The sequence below is a fragment of the Hemicordylus capensis genome, chromosome 4, assembly GCF_027244095.1.
Source record: "Hemicordylus capensis ecotype Gifberg chromosome 4, rHemCap1.1.pri, whole genome shotgun sequence".
Classification (NCBI taxonomy): Eukaryota; Metazoa; Chordata; class Lepidosauria; order Squamata; family Cordylidae; genus Hemicordylus; species Hemicordylus capensis.
In genome coordinates, this window is record NC_069660.1 from 160,332,808 (window position 1) to 160,354,351 (window position 21,544).

At 44.8% G+C, this 21,544-nt stretch overlaps 1 protein-coding gene across 5 annotated transcripts in view; it reads left to right on the plus strand.

Moving 5' to 3' along the window:
• The window catches only part of TNR (tenascin R), a 540,529-nt gene that overhangs the window by 448,272 nt on the left and 70,713 nt on the right, over positions 1–21,544 (plus strand). For all 5 annotated transcript variants that reach the window (XM_053247413.1, XM_053247414.1, XM_053247416.1 and 2 more), the window contains 4 exons: positions 1,451–1,714; positions 5,284–5,399; positions 9,789–9,939; positions 19,323–19,592. In XM_053247413.1, the coding sequence (XP_053103388.1) occupies positions 1,451–1,714; positions 5,284–5,399; positions 9,789–9,939; positions 19,323–19,592 (801 nt within the window). The remainder of the gene's footprint in view (positions 1–1,450; positions 1,715–5,283; positions 5,400–9,788; positions 9,940–19,322; positions 19,593–21,544) is intronic.

Sequence of the window (21,544 nt, forward strand, 5' to 3'; positions counted from 1 at the left end):
CTTTATTTCTCCTAGGCGTACCCGTCGCTAATCCCATGCATGGCAGCTCTCGTGAGAGCAGCTGCCTGTGGGATAGCGACAGGGACAGGGAGACAATGGCGGTGGCAGCTGGCCAGGCCAGCCGCCAGGAACAGGAGGCTGCAGAGGGCCAGGTGCCAGGAGAAGGAGTCAGTGGTGGGCCAGCCTGGCCCGGCTGCCAAGAGCAGGAGGTGGCGGCAGGCCGGCAGCTGGGAACAGGAGGCGGCGGGCCGACCTGGGCCGGCCACCGAGAAAAGGAGCTGGCCCTGGGCCGGCCGAGCCACCGGGAATTGGCAGGTGAGCGGAAGAAGGTGGCAGGCTGACTTTCCAGGCTGCCCGCCAGCCAGAAAGCACTGGGCGGGGGTGGGGGGGGGAGAAGAAGCAGGCAGGGGGAAGAAGTGGGCCAGCAGAGATGCAGGTGCTCTGCGCCCAGCCCAGCTAGTTTATCTAATTGTGATTGTTTTCCAGCCTTGTGTCCCAACTGCTGTGTCAAAGTACGCAGCCATTTTTTCAACCCATTCTTCAAAGGTAGTTCAGTCCTTATCTTTCAGAATAAGTAATCTAATTATCCCAGCCAAAACCAGCTCTTAAGGTAATTGCCGGACTCCAGAGCCAAAGAATTTAAAATTTAACAATCCAAAACACCATGGGGGAAGAATTGGAGGAGGATAAAAATCAAAACTTGGTTTACTGTGTTCTCGGCAGTCAGCCCATTTGTAATCAGTCCACTGCATTCTGTACCTGTTAGCTTGCATCCCCCTATTACTGGCTCTTAGCATCTATTCAAGGTGTCTGTAGCTACACCTGGTTCTGATGGGGGTGGAGGGAGAGGTTGGTGTCTCCATGTTGATGGTAAAGGTAAAGTGTGCCGTCAGGTCGATTTTGACTCCTGGCGCCCACAGAGCCCTGTGGTTTTCTTTGATAGAATACAGGAGGTGTTTACCATTGCCTCCTCCCGCGTAGTATGAGATGATGGTACCTAACTCCAAACTCTGACTGACTTCTCCCAGCACTTTCATGTAGATGTTCTTCAAAATGGGGAACAAAAAAACCTTGTTGATCATCCTTGCACAAGTGCAATGGCACTAACTACTGCCTCCAGCACCACTTTCTGGAACCTACCTGCCAGGTATATCCTGCAAGCATACTTATTGTAAAGCAGATTTTAGCTGCGGCTCCCTGTTGGGTACACTCAAAACCAAACTCAGATTTGTAATTTGCATAATGTGTGACACAGCCCGTGCATCTTATGCACCTTTACTTGGAAGTAAGTCCCACTGAATTCACTAGGATGTATTCCTTATTGTGTGCTTAGGACTACAGCCTTAGCCATAGACCAAAAGAAGAACGCATCTCAAGGATATATTATTACCCCTTGGAGAGATTAGTGAGTCATTCCAGCACATACTTTTAATATTACCTCTTCTTCCAGTTGCCCCACCTGAGAGCTTGCGAGTGGCTGCCATCAGTGATAGGTCAATTGACCTGGAATGGGATGGGCCAATGGCCGTGACGGAATATGTGATCTCCTACCAACCAGCAGTGCCTGGGGGCCTGCAGCTTCAGCAGCGGGTGCCTGGGGACTGGAGCACCGTCTCTATCAAGGAGCTGGAGCCAGGCATGACGTACAACATCAGCATCTATGCTGTCATCAGTGATGTGCTCAGTGTCCCTGTTGGTGTCAAGGTAGCCACCCGTAAGTATTGCACGATTATGCTGCGGCCAGGTATGCCATTTCGGGTTTCAGAGCTGAGACCAATTTCAGGATGACAGGGACACTTCAGGGGATCAACATGTGTATAGAACTCAAACACGTGTGTGGATGGAGGAAGTGCTTGGATACAGGACTTGCAGTGGGAAAGCATGGATCAGGAAAAGGCCAGGCATACCCTTCCCTCTTCCATCGCTGCTTCTGTGCTCCAAATCACCACTTACAAAGCAGGGTTTCTATCACAACATTGGGGTTTTGTTATACACATTCGGATGTAACATTTGTTTGGTCCTCAGCTTAAGATTTGTTTGGTCCTCAGCTCAACTTAAAAAGTCACAACTCGGTGCATAGATGCTGATGAGGCAGGACACGAGTCATCTGCTTGTTTCTTTCCTAGTCTTGTCATCCATCCCTTTCCCCCACCTGCTATAACAAGCAGGACTTTAGGGGTGCCATAGAGCAGACATAATGAGGAGATGATGAAAAGAACAGGGAAGAAACAGCAGGACAAAGCTCCAGTTGCATCATCACTTTCATCAATTGCATCAAAGAATTTAAAGATATGTGCACTGCACATTTGGCAGGTTGCAAACCCTTTGCCATTCAAAGAGACCCAGAAGTTCCATCCATTTAGGGTAAGTCCTCCACTCTGTTGGAAATGTAGAAGGGGTATTTGTGTAGGTGGATGGCCGTTCTATTAGGGCAGGGTTAGAGGCTCCTGACCAAGCCTCTTTGGGGTAAAAACCCATGGAAATAGACCTAAAGATGCACAAATATGTAGAGATTCCAGCAAATAGAGATTCCAGTAAGTAGAGATTCCAGCAGCAATTTGCATTGTTCAAAAGAACAAGAGTGTATTGGGAATTTGGGAGAGAGATTATATCTTCAGGAGGGACTGAAGAATGCAACTTTAATTGCAAAACTGATCCATATTTATAACTTCACAGAGAGCCATGACTTTTTACAGCAGCCATCAAGGCACATATCTCAAGTTCATCATGATACAGCATTAACTGGAAGTCTCATCTTTGAAATCAGACATTCATATTAGTATAATTAATATGGCCAAATCCTGGTGCATAATTTACTTCCTCCATTACAGATTGTTTGCACTATCAGATGTACTGAGAGAAAAGCACAGCGTAAAAAATTGATCAGAAGCTATAGTTAGTTGCAAGTAAAGCCTGAGTCTTTTGATAGTTAGGAGCTTCTTTGTTTTGTTTTGTTTTGTTTGTTTGTTTATTTATTTGTTTAACAAATTTATATACTGCCCAAAACATATGTCTCTTTTACCTCAGGCTAAGTGTGCTCATGAACTTGAGTATGCAATGCTAGGCAGAGGTCAGAATTCAGTGCAAGCACATAAGTGTCCTGAGTTATCTCAGAGAATACAAGTAACACAGTTACCAGTTGACCAGAAAAAAATTATCTGGCCTGCTCCTATGGCTTTAGCAGAATGCAGCAATCAGCAGATGAAGCATTTCAGGGCATATAGATAAGCATTACCTCCCCTAACAGAATTTGATGTGCAGACAGCAAAAACGTACCATTATTTGAAAAGTTGGCAGCTCTAACATGCTTTTGAAACACAGTGAGGCGGGTCTCACAATCAGTGAGACCCACTTTTGCCGTTATTGCGGGGAGAGCGAGCTAAGCCCGCTCCCCCCGCAGACTATCACAGCGGGAGCCCTGGGTGGCCAGATCGGCCGCCTACACAATTGCCGTCTCCGTGATAGAGCCAGCAGGGGCTGGGGAGCTCGGGGGCCACGCGGCCCCCGGAAGCTCCAGTATGCCCTGCGTGAGCGCGCAGGGCATACTGGGGAGACCCCCAGAGCCGGGAGGCAGCTTTTTGCCTCCCCTCCGGGGATCTACTCGTGAGCAGCTGTGGTGCGGAGCCGTGCTGCAGCTGCTCACGATCAAATAGCCTGGGTTTGCGGAGCACTTGCTCCGCAAACCCAGGCTAAGGGGAGGGCTACAGAAGCGGGTGACCCGCTTGTAAACCACCGGGCTCACCTGTGAGCCCGGTGGTTTACACGATCGGCAAAAATCGGGCTAGGATCTCCTAGCCCGATTTTTGCCGATCGTGAGAATAGCCCCCTTGACTTTATAAAGAGTCGTTATTTGAGATAAAGGAATCAACAGGTCTTGGAACATCCTGATAACTGAATTGAGTGTGCAACTGAGTGAACCGCAAAGAAGGTGGAAAGAAAAGAGACGGCTATTTATGGAGTCCTGCAGTTCTCCACAATGCTTTTTCTTGCATTTTAAACATGTTGTTATCCCTGAGGTTCTTTCTTTAGAACAGGGGTTCCTAATCTTGGGTCCTCATGTTGTTAGACAACGCCTCCTTCCAGTCCCCAGCCACAGTGGCCTTTGGCTTTAGAACAACCACTTGCAAGGCAGGAGAAAGAGTTGCAATGGATACCTCTTTATTTCACTCAGTTCACCAGAAAACAAACAATGAACTCTTTCGCATGAGCCGTGAGAAAGGGCAAGAGAGCTAGCGGGAAGGAAGCCTTAAAAAGTCTTACCTCCCCGCAGACAACTGAGGGCTCCCTCTTCAGTGGGTTATTTGCCCACTGCTGTTGGGTTGGAGTGCCGGGACTCGTCACCCTGTGTTGCCCCACCCCCGAGCTCCCATAATGCACCATGTGAGTGCACAGTGCATTATGGGGATCCCACCTCCCCTCCCCAAAGCTGGCCAAGAGTCCCAGCTGGGTTAAGAGAGCACTTGCTCTCCTAACCTCATTTTAGAGGCTGGCTATGGAGGCCGGTTTGCCTCCAAGGCACTGCTGGGAACGGGCCCGATCCTGGTGGTACACACACATGTGCAAAACCAAGCTGGGCTTCCTTAGCCCGGTTTTACCTGCACATGTGAATAGCTTCAGTGGCTTCTACACTCAAGGCGGATTCATAGGCTATACCTGAGATGTTTTAAGTGCATGTTTGAAAATGCAAAGTATGGACAACAAATATCAACGTGTTTACAAATATGTGCTTCATATGCATACACTCATTAAGGAGCCACAGTGCTTGTTGGCGCCCTGTCAGATATATTGTTTGTGGTAAATCCAGGTTTGCTACACAATGTGATCTATGAAAGATCTGTTGTACTTCCGTGGAGAATTGCTATTGCAATCATAGCTCACAGAAAGTGTGTGGAGATTATCAACACTGCTACTTCTTCATCAAAATGGTTGCTTAGACATAATTGTTATCCAACGGAACTTGATGCACGGCTGGAATATGCCAACGTTCCAATTCAATTTATTTTCAATGTCTTCTCTCCTAGCTTGGTCCCTACCTCCCGAGTCCTGAACATCAAGCCTTTATATATTCATAAGGAAACCAATTAATATAGAGAGTAGGCATACTTCGTGTACTCTCAAGCACAAAGAGTGTTCTCTTCATACGCAATCTGTTCTCTACTCATGGTGCTTTGGCAAGTGGAAAGTACAGATGTGGGTTACATGTGAACATCTGAAGTTAGGGTATTGGTAGACCACAGTACAGCTAACAAAGGCTTTTCCCCCATCTGTACCACTGTGTTCCAGAACTCTCCACTCCACAGGGTCTGCAGTTCAAAACAATCACAGAGACCACAGTTGAGATGCAATGGGAGCCCTTCTCCTTCTTGTTTGATGGCTGGGAAGTCAGCTTCATCCCCAAGGTAACATCATTAAGAACTGTCCTTCATTAATAACAATGATCACCCTTCAGAACTGTGCTTCAGTCAGGAGCACCCTCCTGCCAACTGGCAGGGACGCAAGGGAGGCAAGCAGCCGTGTTTCATCTAGGTTACTTGCAAGGCTGGCCTTGAACTGGGGGGAAGAGGGCTGCTTCAGGTGGCAGACTGTGGGCCAGATTTCAGGGGCAGCTTGGCAGCTCACCCAACATCTCCCGCCACCACCACATGGATAGCTTGCAGAAGAAGAGAGACAAAAGGGCATCCAATTGCATTTCCTATTTCCTATTCTCTTCGTAACATAAAAGGAAGAGGGCGATATTTGAAAAGTGGGGAGTGGGGTGAGATTTTAATAGAAAAAGAGAGAGAAGGGAAGGGATGCCATTTGGTGTTCTACTTCAGGCTACAGAATGTCATGAACTGACATTGGTCTATTGGTTGTCAGAGTTGTGGGAGGGCTGCCTGGGGACATGTGGGAGCGTCAACTAGGGACAGGATAAATCAGCAAGCAGATGGATGAGACTGCTGTGCTACATCCTGGGTGCCCTCTAGTTGTAGTTCCCTGGACTTACAAATAGACTGATATACAGATGGCTCACTAATGAGGTGCCGTGAGGCAGCTACCTTGGGTGGCAGATTGGTGGAGGCAGAAAATTAGCCACCTCCACCAGCCCACCACCTCCAACCACCTATCTCATTGCTTTACTTATTTGTGTAATATTCTGCTCTGTCCCCAGGGACTCGAAGCAGTTTATTTAAAGTCTGGTCCCGAAAGGGCTCATAATCCTTTTTTAAAAAAATAGCCACAAGTGTGGTGGTCTCTAGAGCAGAGCTCAGGAGGGAGGCAGATGTTAACTCTCAGCTCCTGGAATGCCCATTCTCTTCCTCCAACAAGAACAACTGCCAGTGGTGTGACTGCTGGAAAAGTGGGGCAGGCAGCCACTCCTACTCACTGGTTGCAACAGTGCTCCTGCTGCTGCCACTGCTACTTTTGCTCCTCTTTCCACTCACCAGTTCTGCTCCCTGCCCTTTGGAATGTCAAGGGATGAGACATGGAGAAGAAGGAGGACGTATGTGGAGGACCCCATGCTTCCTCCCGCTCCCTATCCACCTGCCTTTTCAAACAGCAGGGAATCAGATAGACAGGTGGGGGGAGGAGGAAGAAGAGCAGCAGTGGCAGCACCTGCCGCTGCCTCCAGGAAGAGAGAAATGGCGGGCGGGGGGGGGAGATTGGAAGGACAACACATTAGATCCTGGGAATGCAACACATTGGCATAAATTTCATCTGGATTTTCCATTTAAAAATGAATGAACAAAGGATGGCAATTGCAAACTATGTAAACAATAAAGAGACATTGCTAAGCATATTTGATCTTTCCGTCCCCCCCCCCCCCCCGCATTCCCAGTGGGAGCTCAGCCAGCTTAAGTATCTCTACATTGGAGGGAAAGGTGGGATATTTTTTAAAAAATAAACACATAAATTATTGATGTGGAAGGAGAGGAAGGACAATGGAGAGTTGCTGGTTTTGGCAGCTGCCCCATGTTCATCCTCCTCTCTGGATCCACTCTTAGACTCAAGCAGTTGAATGAGCATGATCTTCAGAAATGCTATAATTTATTAGAGTATACCCTTTGCATGTAATTGTGCCTGTATAACACCTTTAGATCTGCTTTGCAATAAGGAAATACAGAGTAAGGACTTTATTCCATACATATCCATGCAAAGCTATTTAAGTAAATGAAGGTTCATTCAAGAATGAAGAGGCTAGCTGAGCCCTAGAGGTGTGAAAACCTGCAACTGTAGAAAGACAGACAAAATCAGCAGAAAAACAAAAGCAACACGAAGAGAAGCTGACGGATACAGCTTCTTTCCCAGTTGTTTTTAAAGGGCCAGAGGGAAATTTTTGTAATTTTACAAGCTCTTCCTTGTTTGCTCGCTCACTCAGGCATAGTCTCTTTCTTTCTTTCCATGCCCCTGCCCCCCACGCCACCCAACACACACACACACTTCTCTTACAAGCTGGAGCTTTTTTTCTCTTCACATACATAAGCCTAAAAATAATATTCTGTTCAAAATCAGGTTAAATTTGTGCGCAGTTAGACGCCATTCTAGCATAGAGGAAGACATCATAATGCAAAGGTTTCCTGAGTTAGTTTTGGACTAGGTTTGCCAACTAACCAGAAAAAGATTGTGCAAGTCTCCTCCAGTAACCACCTTAAGTGGTGCAGCAGGGAAATGTTTGACCAACAAGCAGAAGGTTGCCGGTTCGAATCCCTGCTGGTATGTTTCACAGACTATGGGAAACACCTATATCGGGCAGCAGCAATATAAGAAGATGCTGAAAAGGCATCATCTCATACTGTGCAGGAGGAGGTAATGGTAAACCCCTTCTGTATTCTACCAAAAGACAACCACAGGGCTCTGTGGACGCCAAGAGTCAAAACTGACTCCAACTCGACGGCACACTTTACCTTTAATCTCCTCCAGTGCCTTTGACGGCAGTTTGATTTGCAGAAATCAGCACAACTGCTGTTAGACCAGGAGCGGAGCCACCATTGGGCGAATGGGTTCAAAGAACCTGGGCCATGCCCAATCAGGGGCCACGCCTCACGGTCCAACACACACCCCACATCTGACATCAGACACGGGTGCTGGTTCAGCTCCCGAGCGGGGGCTTCATGGCCCCTTCAGGAGTTAAATGGCTGGAGCTGCGTTCACAGCGCAGCCAGGAGCAGCTCTTCCCCTCCTAGCTGCACTGCAAATACAGCGCCAGCCCCAGTCTAGCTCCCGAAGGGGCCACGCGGCCCCTTCAGGAGTTAAATAGCCGGCACTGCGAACACAGCGACGGCCAGACTCCAACTCCCGAATGGAGCCACGCAGCTCCGTTCAGGAGCCAGACCACGCCCCCCACGACTGACTTCAGAAACGGGAGCATAGCTATCCCCCACCTCTGATGTCAGACGCGGGGGTGGGGTGAGCAGGGCCGCCGCCACACACGGGCCACTGGCAATCAGGTTCCGCGCCTGTGTTAGACACAGCTACTGGGGGGCAACTGAAATGTTTGCAATCCTATTTTGGATGTTATGAGAAAGTAAAAAGAGCAGACTGTGGATCACTCACACACCAGCTTTTCATTCTCCCATGTAATGTCCAAAGACATGTCCCCTGCGGGGAGATGTACAGGTACAGCACTCTCACCACAGGGAAGATGCACAACTTCTCTCTTCAGACATTACCTCAGAATGCAAAAAAGAAAAAAAAATTGTTTGCAAACCCTCTCTTCCTTGTAATGTCTAAAGCTGCCTTAAGGCTCTGTATACAGACTCTGTACCAATAGAGTTCTTCCCACTTTCACAAGGAGAGGCAATGTTTATGAGTTTATCCCTCCTTCCTCTGATTATGTTATCAATTTCTATTAATACTACCATTATCAGCAGAAAAACAAAAGCAAATGAAGAGACACTAATGAATTCAGTTTGTTGCACAGTTGTTTTTAAAAGACCAGAGGGAATTTTTTGTAGTTTTACAGACTTTTGCTTGCTTGCTCACTCTGGCTTATGGGGGCTATATTTGCATAATTGATGTTCATGCACCTCATTATTCATAGGTTATCACCTCAGTGGGTTGCTTACTCAGGACTGCAGCAATTGGTCAAGAAAGTCTTCACATAGTAGGCTAGGCTGCACTCTTCCTTGCATACAGATTAGCTCTGCTAGAAGGTGGGGCATGCTGTAGCCCTTCCTTTCAGGACTTGCAGGATGGGTTCTGTCTAATTGATTGTATAAAGCTCCACTTATGGGGATAGGCTGTAATCTGTTCTGTCAAGCTGGAGGCAGCTCACAGGAGTTGAGTGCCTAATTCAACTGGAAAGGGAATCTTGGTACAGTGGCTAGAATGTTGAAGGTTAAACCAGGAAGGCTCAGATCCCTGCTCAGCCAGAAGCTCTTGCTCATGAAGCTACCTAACATGGGGTTGCTGTGAGGATAAAATGGGGGGCAACATGCATTCCACGCTGAGTTCTTTGGAGAACAGGCACACTAAAAATATTATAAATCAATCTGAAAAACAAAGCCACCAATTTTTCAAAGCTGGAACTGGAAACTACAGTTGTGTCTTCAAAAACTATTGGAGATGCTCACAAAACCAGCTCGAAGGCATAAAGATTAAAAGAGGGGAAATCCTATTCAAGAAACCAAGTAAGCTAAAGGAATTAATCAAGGGTGAGAGAGAAGTGTTAGGGCTGAGTTGATTTTAGGATGCATGTGAAAATAGAACAATCCAATCATATAGAGAAGGAAAAAGACATTTAACATTTAATTCACTGATACTGCCAGTTCTTCCAGACCTTGAGTCAACTTATTTTATATTCCTAGGACAATGAGGGCGGTGTCATTGCACAGCTTCCTAGCAGTGTGACAACCTTTAATCAGACGGGCCTGAAACCAGGTGAGGAGTACACTGTCAATGTGGTAGCCCTCAAGGAACAAGCCCGGAGTCCGCCCACTTCAGCCAGCGTTTCAACCTGTGAGTAACTTCAACCTTTAGTTCTGTGCCAAGTTGGGGGTTAAGAAGAGTCATTCCTTTTCTTGATAGGATTAGATTGGGCAAAGGCCGATTATAGCTAAGTGTTCAGAATCAGAATCTTTTTGAATCCCAGTTACTGGAAACAAACAGAGGAGGTTGGTTGTCTCCATGCTACGCTTGAGGGCTTCCAGGAGGCATCAGCTGACCACTAATAGAAACAGGATGCTAGATTAGGCAAGCCCTTGGTCTGAGACAGCATAGTTCTTTGTATGGGCAATGGAATAATTGTTAACTTACCCCTTAGCTCATGTTTGGTCATCGTTAAGAGGCTGAACAAGTGATGATCTATGCAGCAAAGAGGATCTTGTCCACCCAGCTCTGTTCTTAGTAATCAAATCAAATGGCTCCATTCATCAAAATCAATCTATAAGAGAGTAACACACACAGCCCTTGCCAAGCTCTCAAGGAGGTGATGCACCAACAAAGCTGAATATTGTAGAGCCATTAATCGGCTTTGGAACTAAGTAAAAAGATTTGTATGCCAAAAAGCACGTAACACAGGCAGGCCTTTCCCTTGAACAAAATAGGATCTTTCTGAATATTTTGAACAATAGTCTGCAGTCCTGGTACAGATTTTAGTCAACCACTCATCGTGTCAGCAAGCGTATACAGACCTTCTTTTTGCTTACTTTATTTTTTTACAGAAGTGTCTGCAGTTCAGAGTTTGTAGAATGTGGCTTACCAGTGACATCTATGGGTCACATGAAGCAATCACCCACTTTTTAAATGCTCTTGTAATACCTGTTCATATAGTTATAGTTCTTGACCTCTGAGGAACACTTTAAAAAAAATGGAGCCACACTTCATGCTTACATCCCAAATAGTTGACAGACTGTAAGGCTCTCCACACGAGCAGTGTGGAGAGCCTAAAGGGGGTTTGTGGGTGGATCAGCTGCCCAGACAATTAACGGCTCCGTGATGAAGCCAGTTGGAGCGGCAGGGTTTGGGAGCCTCCTGGCCTCCGGAAGTTTCATAAGGCACCGTGCGAGTGCACAGTGCCTTGTGGGAAGCCCCCCGACACCAGGAGTCATGCTGCAGCGACACACAACCCTTTGACCTGATTTTCAGGTGCTCTCGCAGCGGGCTCCGTAAGCAGGTTTGCTACCACGCTGCCACTGGGAGCCATGTGGCTCGTGTTGCTTCCCATGATCAGGAGAAATCGGGCTAGCCTTCCCTAGCCCAATTTTTGCTGATCATGGGAATAGCTACCATGTGGAATTAGGAAGTAGGAATTAGCCATCCTCAGTGGAGCCCCCATCCCATTATCTTTCTGCCCAAATCACTTTTCTGGTCATGCTTCCTAACTGGAAGAAGGCAAGCCCTAGAGCAATGATTCATGCAGAGATGCAGTGGACAGCCTCTTCTGAGAATGACCAATTCTGCTATGTCTCTCCACCAGGGAGAGATGGAATGATCCAAACATACTTGATGCAGAGAAGTGGCAGAATTACCTGCTCCTAGCAAAGGCTGTTTGGAAAGAGGCAAGACTAGAGCAGTGAATCTGGCAGAGATGCAGCAAATGGCCTGTTCTGTGGGTGGGTATTTGGGCCTCCTTAATTCTCCCGTAGATTTTTATAGCACAGTTTGTGAATTTCAGATCTATGGGACATATCTAACTTGGTGCCCTTTGCCAATAAACCTAACCATTTATTTTTATATTCACTAACAGTTCTTTCTGTGGGAACACTCCCCCAAACCCTTCTCTTTTCCTTCCCATATCCCACTTCTGATTGCTATGTCACTCTGCACCTCTGACCACCTTTGTCTTCTGCTTTCCAGGAAATTCAACCTCTGTATGCACCAGTGTTTCAGTTGTATTTTAGACCTTTTTCCACTTTATGCGAATGTCCTCAGCTTTGGTATAGGTTACCATTTTTTCTGGCAAGGATCTTGTGCTCTAAAAGCTGCAGGACAGGCAGAAATTATGCAGTGGAATCTTTTCCCACCACTGTATCTTCTGTTAGAAAAGGGTTTATTTTGCTTTTGTTTTTGCCTGTCATGCTGCAATTAAAGTTACAGGAATCCTAACAGAAGAAGTCGGCAACATTATTTGGAGATGAGATCAGGAGGCACCTTTACACTATTATCTGGGCCCAGATAATTAGTCACAAAAAAGACATACAGGTGAAACTCAGAAAATTAGAATATCGTGCAAAAGTCCATTAATTTCAGTAATGCAAATTAAAAGGTGAAACTGATATATGAGACAGACGCATTACATGCAAAGCGAGATAAGTCAAGCCTTAATTTGTTATAATTGTGATGATCATGGCGTACAGCTCATGAAAACCCCAAATCCACAATCTCAGAAAATTAGAATATTACATGGAACCAAGAAGACAAGGATTGAAGAATAGAACAATATCGGACCTCTGAAAAGTATAAGCATGCATATGTATTCAGTACTTGGTTTGGGCCCCTTTTGCAACAATTACTGCCTCAATGCGGCGTGGCATGGATGCTATCAGCCTGTGGCACTGATGAGGTATTATGGAAGACCAGGATGCTTCATTAGCGGCCTTCAGCAATTCTGCATTGTTTGGTCTCATGTCTCTCATCCTTCTCTTGGCAATGCCCCATAGATTCTCTATGGGGTCAGGTCAGGCGAGTTTGCTGGCCAATCAAGCACAGTACACTGTATACTTTTCAGAGGTCCGATATTGTTCTATTCTACAATCCTTGTCTTCTTGGTTCCATGTAATATTCTAATTTTCTGGGATTGTGGATTTGGGGTTTTCATGAGCTGTACGCCATGATCATCACAATTATAACAAATTAAGGCTTGACTTATCTCGCTTTGCATGTAATGCGTCTGTCTCATATATCAGTTTCACCTTTTAATTTGCATTACTGAAATTAATGGACTTTTGCACGATATTCTAATTTTCCGAGTTTCACCTGTATATTACTTACAAACAAAAATATTAAGGTTGTGATTCTGTGCACATTTACTGGAAGTAAGCCCTCTTGAACACAGGATTTACTTCTAAGTAAATAAGCAAAACACTAATCTGTATGCACTTCCTCATTCTCAGGCTAAAGAGTCAGACTACTGGTCCATATAGCTAAGTATTCTGTTAATTGACTGGTTTCAGACAAGGGCCTTTTCCAACTCTACCCAGAGATGCCAGGGATTGAACCAGTTAATGCCCCTAAGTATTTTCCCATTCACCGGAATGGGACTCATACTTTGTTACCTAAAGTCACATTCCAAGACGTTTAGAAGCCTACATATAGTGAGAGAAAATCCTCAGATCTGGGAATTTGAGATCCTGATCTTCACTATTACACCAGTGAAGACTGTGAGAAGAAGCAGTGCTGGAGTCTACAGACAGAATTTTTGGCAGAGGGAGAAGAAATGGGTAGAGATCAGGATCGATCTGGGTTCTAGAGGAGCCTTGCCTACTCACTTTACTTCTCTCATTGATATTGAGAAAAGATGTCACTTTTTACATCTAATATAATACAACTAGATGAACCCTCACAGAGCATCTGTGCACTAGGACTTTGTTGCTCTCCTCGACCGCTGCCACAGTCCCTGCTTTATTGCTCAGTGTCAGCCACCCACTCTCAGCGGCTCCCTCTGCTCAAATGCTCACTCACTCACCCCTCCCCGCCACTCACTCATTCACCCACTCGGTCGCTCACCCCCTCCCCGCCACTTGCTCACTCACTCGCCTCCTTCCTGCTGCTCACTCGCCCCCTCCCCGCCACTCACCTCTCCCTGCCACTTGCCCACCCACCCTGTCTCCGCTGCTTGCTCGCCCACTTACCCCCGCCCCTTCGCTTGCTCACCTGCCCCCTCCCCACCTCTCGCTCACCCGTTTGCCCCCTCCCTGGTGCTCGCTCACACACTCACCCCCTTACTGCGGCTTGCTCACTCACTCACCCCTACCTGTTCCTCTTCCCTATCTGCATATGGAATCCCCACTGCCCAATCACCATGGTGCTTCTGCTCTGTTACCTCCAATTGGTAAAGCACTGTGTGGGCGGGGCTTGCCACACACCATTTGCCACAGACCACCTAAGCATTTTATATATATAGATTTTTGAATGAGTTAAAATTTTTGAATTTCACAAACATTCTTTGAGAACAGCACTTCTCCCTTCCCCCCCCCCTTTCTTTTCTTTTCTTTTGTCTTTTTTTAAAAAACTGTACATTTTGTGTCTGGATGCACATTTTTAAAAAACTCTGAATCTGGGGCCTTCTGAATGTAAAGTAGGTACTCTGCCACTGAACTATCTAGTACATGTGCACACTTATTTGTGGGGTTCTTGCTTTCCCCTGTATCAGGTGCTGGCTCTCTTGTTTGAGTCATTTGTAAATGCCTCATCCTCCTTTCTATACTGTTTCTTCTGCTGCTTAGGATACATTACATAGAGAGATCTGGCGGGGAGGATAGATGGTCCTTAGTTTATTAAACTGAATATAATTTTTTTTCACTGTAAATATTAAAAAATACCCCCCAAAAAAATCTTCAAAATGCAACCTGTCATCCACTATTATTCTCCATTGATCTTAAAATGCACATATAAACCTTTCAAGATATAATCTCACACAATCTCTTCTACATTTTAAAATCCATAACTACAGCTCAGCACTTTACCTTTTGCCTTAGCCCAATCATTTAGTAAGACAATCCTATAAGATACAATTCCCCTTTAGGGCAACAGAATTTCTAGTGGAACATTTTGATTGCAGTGCATTTTCCAGTACTGGATGAACCGATTCCAATTTAGGTGGAAATTATTCATTCCCTATATACCTAGTTCATAGCCTTCTTGAAACCTCATTGAATGAATTGATTTCACCAGACACATCATACACTACTTCCATGTATTTGTTTGTTTGTTTGTTTGTTTGTATGTTTTCTATACCGCCCTTCCAAAAATGGCTCAGGGCAGTTTACACAGAGAAATAATAAATAAATAAGATGGATCCCTGTCCCCAAAGGGCTCACAATCTAAAAAGAAACATGACAGACACCAGCAACAGTCACTGGAGGTCCTGTGCTGGGGGTGGATAGGGCCAGTTACTCTCCCCCTGCTAAATAAAGAGAATCACCACGTTAAAAGGTGCCTCTTTGCCAAGTTAGCAGGGGGTGACTGAGTGAGTGTAGTGAGTGGTCTGGTGGCTAGTGTGTTAGACTAGGACTGAAGAGATCCAGGTTCAAATGCTTGCTCAGCTATGAAGCTCACTGCATGACTTGAGCAGTCACTATCTCCCAGTTTAACCAACCTCAGAGGATTGTTGAGTGTACAAAACAGGAAAAATCCATGTATGCTGCTCTTCGCTCCATTAAGGAAGGGTGGCTTGCACTAAATCTAGACTATGACACTATCAATTAATTTTGTGTCTGTTAGTTTACCAAGAGTTGTATACTCGTGAACACTTCTGATTTGAGGTCTTGCATGGTTTTCCTTGCTCATTGTAATTGCCAATGACATTATTTAGAAAGCTTTAATGAAGAAAGACATGGTTGTGTTTACATGAAACTGTCCAGAGTATAAGTGAATTACAAGGCAGATTAAAAATCTAAAGCACAAGGGAGGTAAATTAGCCTTTACAGTGTTAGGCTGTTGTGCAGTTGCAGATAAATCATATGTTGATTCAGATATGCATGGTTATCACTTGTTGATTGCTGCATGTGCGAATGAGTAATTGTAGATCAAGCACTGATATCAAACACAATATTTTTCATTGGACCCTCTTCACACATTTGGCTGATATTTACCAGGCACTGGATAATGCATATGCATGTGTGAATCTGCCCGTAAGTTGGCAAGCCTGACCCTTTCTAATTCCTCTTTCTGCATCTCTCTCTCTCTCTCTCTCTCTCTCTCTCTCTCTCTCTCTCTCTCTCTCTGTGTATACACACACACACACATACATACAGTCGAGAACATACACATTGCATAATTTAATAAAAACCTTTTACTTGCCATTAGTAAAGTGTGACTTAACAAGGCCAATATACCAGTTACATAACATAACTTTAGCTATCAGTAGCACAAAGAAAAACAACACTGAAACCTGTAGAATAAAAGCTATGATAATAGCACTCCAATCCCCAGGCACAAAATAAACCTGAGATTAGATGCACAGCAGGAACAGCGGGTAGGGCTGGTTTGGTACACAAGTGATTAACAAGCAATTGCCATGAACAATGGTGCAATCCAGCAAATGATTCAGCTCTGCTTGTTATAGATTAGAACGGCATGGTAATCTATCTGTTTTTACTTCCAGCTCAGATATTGTAGTTCTGCCAGTGTGGCCAATTATCCCAACCCCTCATGTACAATTCTATCTGATATTTAGGGGCAAAAGTCCAATCTCTCTTGGCCGCTGAATCCAGCCCCTACACATTTAGGGTGTTTAGAAAAGCTCTCGTACTTTAATGAATCTGTTTTGTTTTCATTTTCACATCAGACACAGACATGGGGGTTCCTGCTGGAGAAGGAAGTGGTGCAAAATGTAATGAGAAGTCCCAGGATTCAGGAATGAAACATATTTTTAGATTATACAAGACTGATCTGAAATCATTTCAGTGCTCTAGGTCAACTTTGTTATGCGTCAGAACCACATTCATAAAATTGCAGTGGCAATGTGATTGGGCAATCATGACAGGAACAAATCAAACATTATTGGCCACATACAGTCGCATGGCTTATTGTGTTCTTTGAGAGCAGTTGACATAAATTTATCCATTTGCAAGTCACAGCTTCCTCAAGGAACTCATGGCAGTGTGCACGGAGCTGTGCCATTCAATACTCACAAAAACCCTGTGAGATAGATTAATCGGAGAGATAAGACCTCTTCAGATGTTACTTACCAGGACAGATTGAGCATGTGAGTGGGGTGAATGGCAGCTAGTTTAGTCTCTGCTGGCCAATGACTGTAATAAAATTGATGATGATGAAGCTAGTTTAGACATACCCCCAATACCCCACTGTATGCAGAGACAAGCACTAAATGCAGGGAGTGTGGCCAGTACTTGGAAGGGCCAGAGCAGCACAGCCCTCCAAAGCTCGTTTCCCAGCTGAGAAGCGCTTCTGGGTGCTGGCCACGTCCCTGCGTGTTACATCACATGCAGGGGGCATGGTTGGGGTGCATGAGGGGCCACTAAGGAGAAGGACGAACACAAGCCCACTCCCCCCTAATTATACTCTTCAGATGCTTCTTACCAGGAGAGCTTCCTTCCTCCAGATGCTTCTTACCAAATTAATAAAAAGCCCTCTTCATTGAAGAGGGCTATACTTTTTTAGTAATTTGGATCAGCAGCATTCATGTATCTCCCTGCAATATGTAGTTTGGGCTGAAGTTATTAAAGAAAATGGCTAAGGTCTTGTAAAAGTGTACAATGACATCATTTATGGAGTCATTTATGTCATCACTCATGGAGTGACTTTTTAAAATAAATTAATGAATAAATATTTTAAATAAATATTTTATTGCTCCTTAGGCTTTTGCTAAACCTCACAGGTTACTATTACACTAAAGTCTTGAAACATTTTCTTGTCTTTCATCTCTCCGTACCTTTTCAGTTGTTTGAAAAGCCAGAAGAAAGTCTTTTTTTCTTCAGGCTTTTTCTTCTTTTTTCTTGGGCAACGGTCCAACATATAACACTTCTCTTAAAGTCTAGCATAGTCTACATTGATCTGCTGTACATCTAATGTAGTTTAGTGTGAATCAAGAGCTGGCCTTGAAGGTTACTCTCTACTATTGTCCAATTTTGTAGCTTCCTATTATTCCCATTTTACAGATGAAGAATCTAGCTTCAGTTTATCAGCTGTAAAATAGGAATATTAGGAATCTATACATATAAATGAATGAATGAATGAATGAATGAATGAATGAATACATACATACATACATACATACATACATACATATTATTATATAAGCCATCTAAAACAGTAATCATGTACCAAAGAGGTAACGTCTTTTTCAAATTGATGAATTTAGATGAAAATATTTTAAAGGAGCCCAAGAAGAATGTTATTTCTATCTGGAGGGCAGTATACTAATGTACACAAATTTCCATAGGAAGTGCTGTATATATTCTCCATATACAGATACCAATAGGAAATTTGAATGAGCTGACCTGCCAATATTTTTCAGATCTATCTCCCCCCCCACCCCGTACTGCTTAGTGTTGGTGGTTTATGATTATTTTTAGCAAAGCACCAAGGAAGCTATCACTCCAGTTACAGAGTGCAGAGTTTAGTTGTTGCAGCTATTTAAGTAACATGCATGGAGATCACTGTAGAGTCTAAACGAAATTGATTTATTGGTGAAGTACATTTGAGATAGGAAAGACCTATCCTATCTATCAGCTACATAATGGATAGGTAGGGAGAGAGAGAGAGATGTTTCCATCTTCTCTCTAGGAGGAAAGGAAGAGGACTGACTCACTACAGGAAATACCTGAGGAGTCAAGGCAGGGGTCATAGAGTAGAGGCAAGCAAGCAGGGACAGGTAAGGAGACCCTCACTAACTACCTCTACTCCCAATGCCCTTAGTGGTCATTAGGATAGTTGGTGCAAAAGGTCGATGCACTAGAAGTCCATCTCGAACACTTAGGGAGGTATGTGCTGAGCCTAGCAGAACTAAACAAAAGGCTGGTTGACATGATCAATACAACTTTCATGTTTTTACTCCTTAGGGCTATGGAAAAAGCCTTGGAAAAGAAAAGAAAAGGAAAAAAATCAGTCAGCTCCAAAGTCGGGGTGGGGGGAGTGAAAGTAGAGCTAAGGGAGCTTGTGCCCTGCCTGAAGGCTACTCTTTCCTACTCTATTTACACCAGTCCCCCAATCTCTCTACACAGTTCCTTCTTTCATTTTGTCAGGCTGTGCAACATTTCCAAATTCTTTGAAAACTTGAATGTGGGAAGGAGTATTGATTACACAAACCATGGAAATATATGTATGTTTCCCTTGATGAACCCTAATTTATGGCTGTTTCAGATTCGGGGTTACTTTCGTCCACAGTACACACAAGCCTTGCACTATGGTCTGGGAAGAGCAGAAAGTTCCATGTTCCCTCCCTGGCATCTCCAAGATAGGGCTGAGAGAGATTCCTGCCTGCAGCCTTGAAGCTGCTGCCACTCTGGGTAGACAGTACTGAGCTAGATGGACCTATGGTCTGACTCAGTATATGGCAGCTTCCTATGTTCCCCCCGCACATTCATAATTATTTTTGCTATTGTATTGGCTCTTCAGAGGACGAAGTGATCATTGCAAGGCACGAGGCTTTCTTCTTGTGTCTGTTTCTCTTGTAACATGTCTATTTTCTTTTATTCCTGTATTTACTCTGTGCTCAGTAATTGATGGGCCAAGCCAAATACTGGTGCGAGATGTCTCAGACACAGTGGCCTTTGTTGAATGGACTCCACCTCGGGCAAAAGTGGACTACATTCTGCTGAAGTATGGCCTAGAGAATGGGGAAGGCGGAAAGACCACGTTCCGGCTACAGCCCCCCCTGAGCCAGTACTCCATGCAGGCACTACGACCTGGATCACGATACGAAGTCTCCATCACAGCCATCCGTGGGACCAATGAGAGTGATGCTGCAGTCACCCGCTTTGTAACAGGTATGCCACCCCCCACAAACAGTCAACTGCTAGCAGATTGCATCTCACCTGCAACTGAAGATGCATTCGTACCCATACACCTTGCCCCATGCCTACAATCTGAAGACACAGGAAGCATTCACAACATAGGGCCGGGGCCATAGCTCAGTGGCACAGCACCTGCATTGCCTGACAGAGATTCCCGTTCCAGTCCCTAACAACACCAGTTGTGGTGTCCAGAGTTAGGCCTGCCTGAGAGAGACTTTTGCCCGAGATCCTGGGGAGCTGATTGGAGTTAGAAAAGATAACACTGGGATATATGGAGCAATAGTCTGACTCAGTTTTCATTTGTTCCTGTGGTGGCAAGTACGAGGTATGATGCTGTGGGCATACTATTTCTCCTGCACTTACAAAATAACAGTCCCTTCACCTGTAACTCTCTCTCTCTCTCTCTCTCTCTCTCTCTCTCTCTCTCCAGAATCACAGATAATCACTTTGATGTTTTTACTGATGGCAATGCCAATCTATTTATGAATGAAAAGCTTTTTCAGTCTAGACAATTTACCTGCTGCATTGGCTTTTCAGAAATACCATGTGCAGGGGGAGTGGATCTGGATTGGGACTGGCGTGGGAGGGGACTCTAATCCTTTGTCCCACATGGGGTGTCAATGGGAACTATTTTCCAGGGATAAATAGCAGCTGTAGGTGGAGGCAGGGGCTGATCCAGATCAGGACAGCAATGGGGCAAAGGGCTAAAGCCTCCACAGTCCAGATCCAGATTGGGAGGTGCTGTGTATGTTCTTTACATTAGAAAAATCAAGCCCGCAGGCTCCAGTCATGGAATAGGTATATTGTTTGGTTTGCCTCATAGATACATTCAGATGCTTGGCAGCAGATTTGTCCCTGGCAGTATAGAAAAGGAGGAGGCCCAAACCACCCAAGACATATCTCTAAAGAACGTTTTACACATGCCGTCACCAAAACATTTAGTGCAAATTCTGCCTCAGAACAGCAGTCAGCAGTCCAGGACACAGCAAACCAAGGGCTATTTCAGATGTGCTCCTTGTAGGCCCAGGCAGTTTTGCTTTCCCACTTTCGGTCACATGTAAAATTGTAGTGTAGCATGCAGCTTATGCCATTGCTCTATATCCCATCCACACTAATGGATCGTGCATGGCTATACTACTGTTCTTTTAAAAGTTCATTTTTCTGTGTTAATAAATGTGACAATTTGAGCATGAAGATAGCAGCTAGAAGATGACATTGTGTGAGCTCCCTATAGAGTGAATGAACAAAGCTGAGTGAACAAAGTGTGACAATCACAGACTAAGCACCCTCTGTGGCAGATGTAATGCAGATAGACAGAATTAAGCAGACATGCATTCTCTCAGGGCAGCAGAGTGCACCCTAGACACTCTCTATACTTTTTACCAAAAATCTAAAAGAGAGGACTGAATAAAGTTGTTTTTGTTACTCAAAACCAAATGGTGCCTGCCTGTCCATAAAAGACCAGAACATAACAATAGGGAATGCTTCCAGGCAGAAATATATGGGATGGGATATTGGGCGGATGGAGTTCCCCCTTCCCACATCAGAAGTGGCTTCAAATTGGGTGATAAGATGCGGGGTTTTCTAGTGGCAACCAGGAATCTATTATGTCTGCAGAATGCAAAGTGCATTACTTGTTAGGAACATTTTAATGAAATCAAAGCCTATAGGCAACTAACAGGTTTAATTTACTGTTCCATAAAGGGAGAGGTGGAAAGCATATTTTAGAGCTGGTTTATGGCTTATATATTGCCTGTCATAATGATTACAAATGGATACTTGTGCTTCTGTATGATCATATCTTGCTGACTGTACCTAAAGAGTGTGGGGGGGGGGTGCACTCATTGATTTGCTGAGTCTTTCATTCCTTGATTTACTTCTCTGCAATGTCATAATTAAAAAAAAAGCAAATAGAGCAGCAAAAC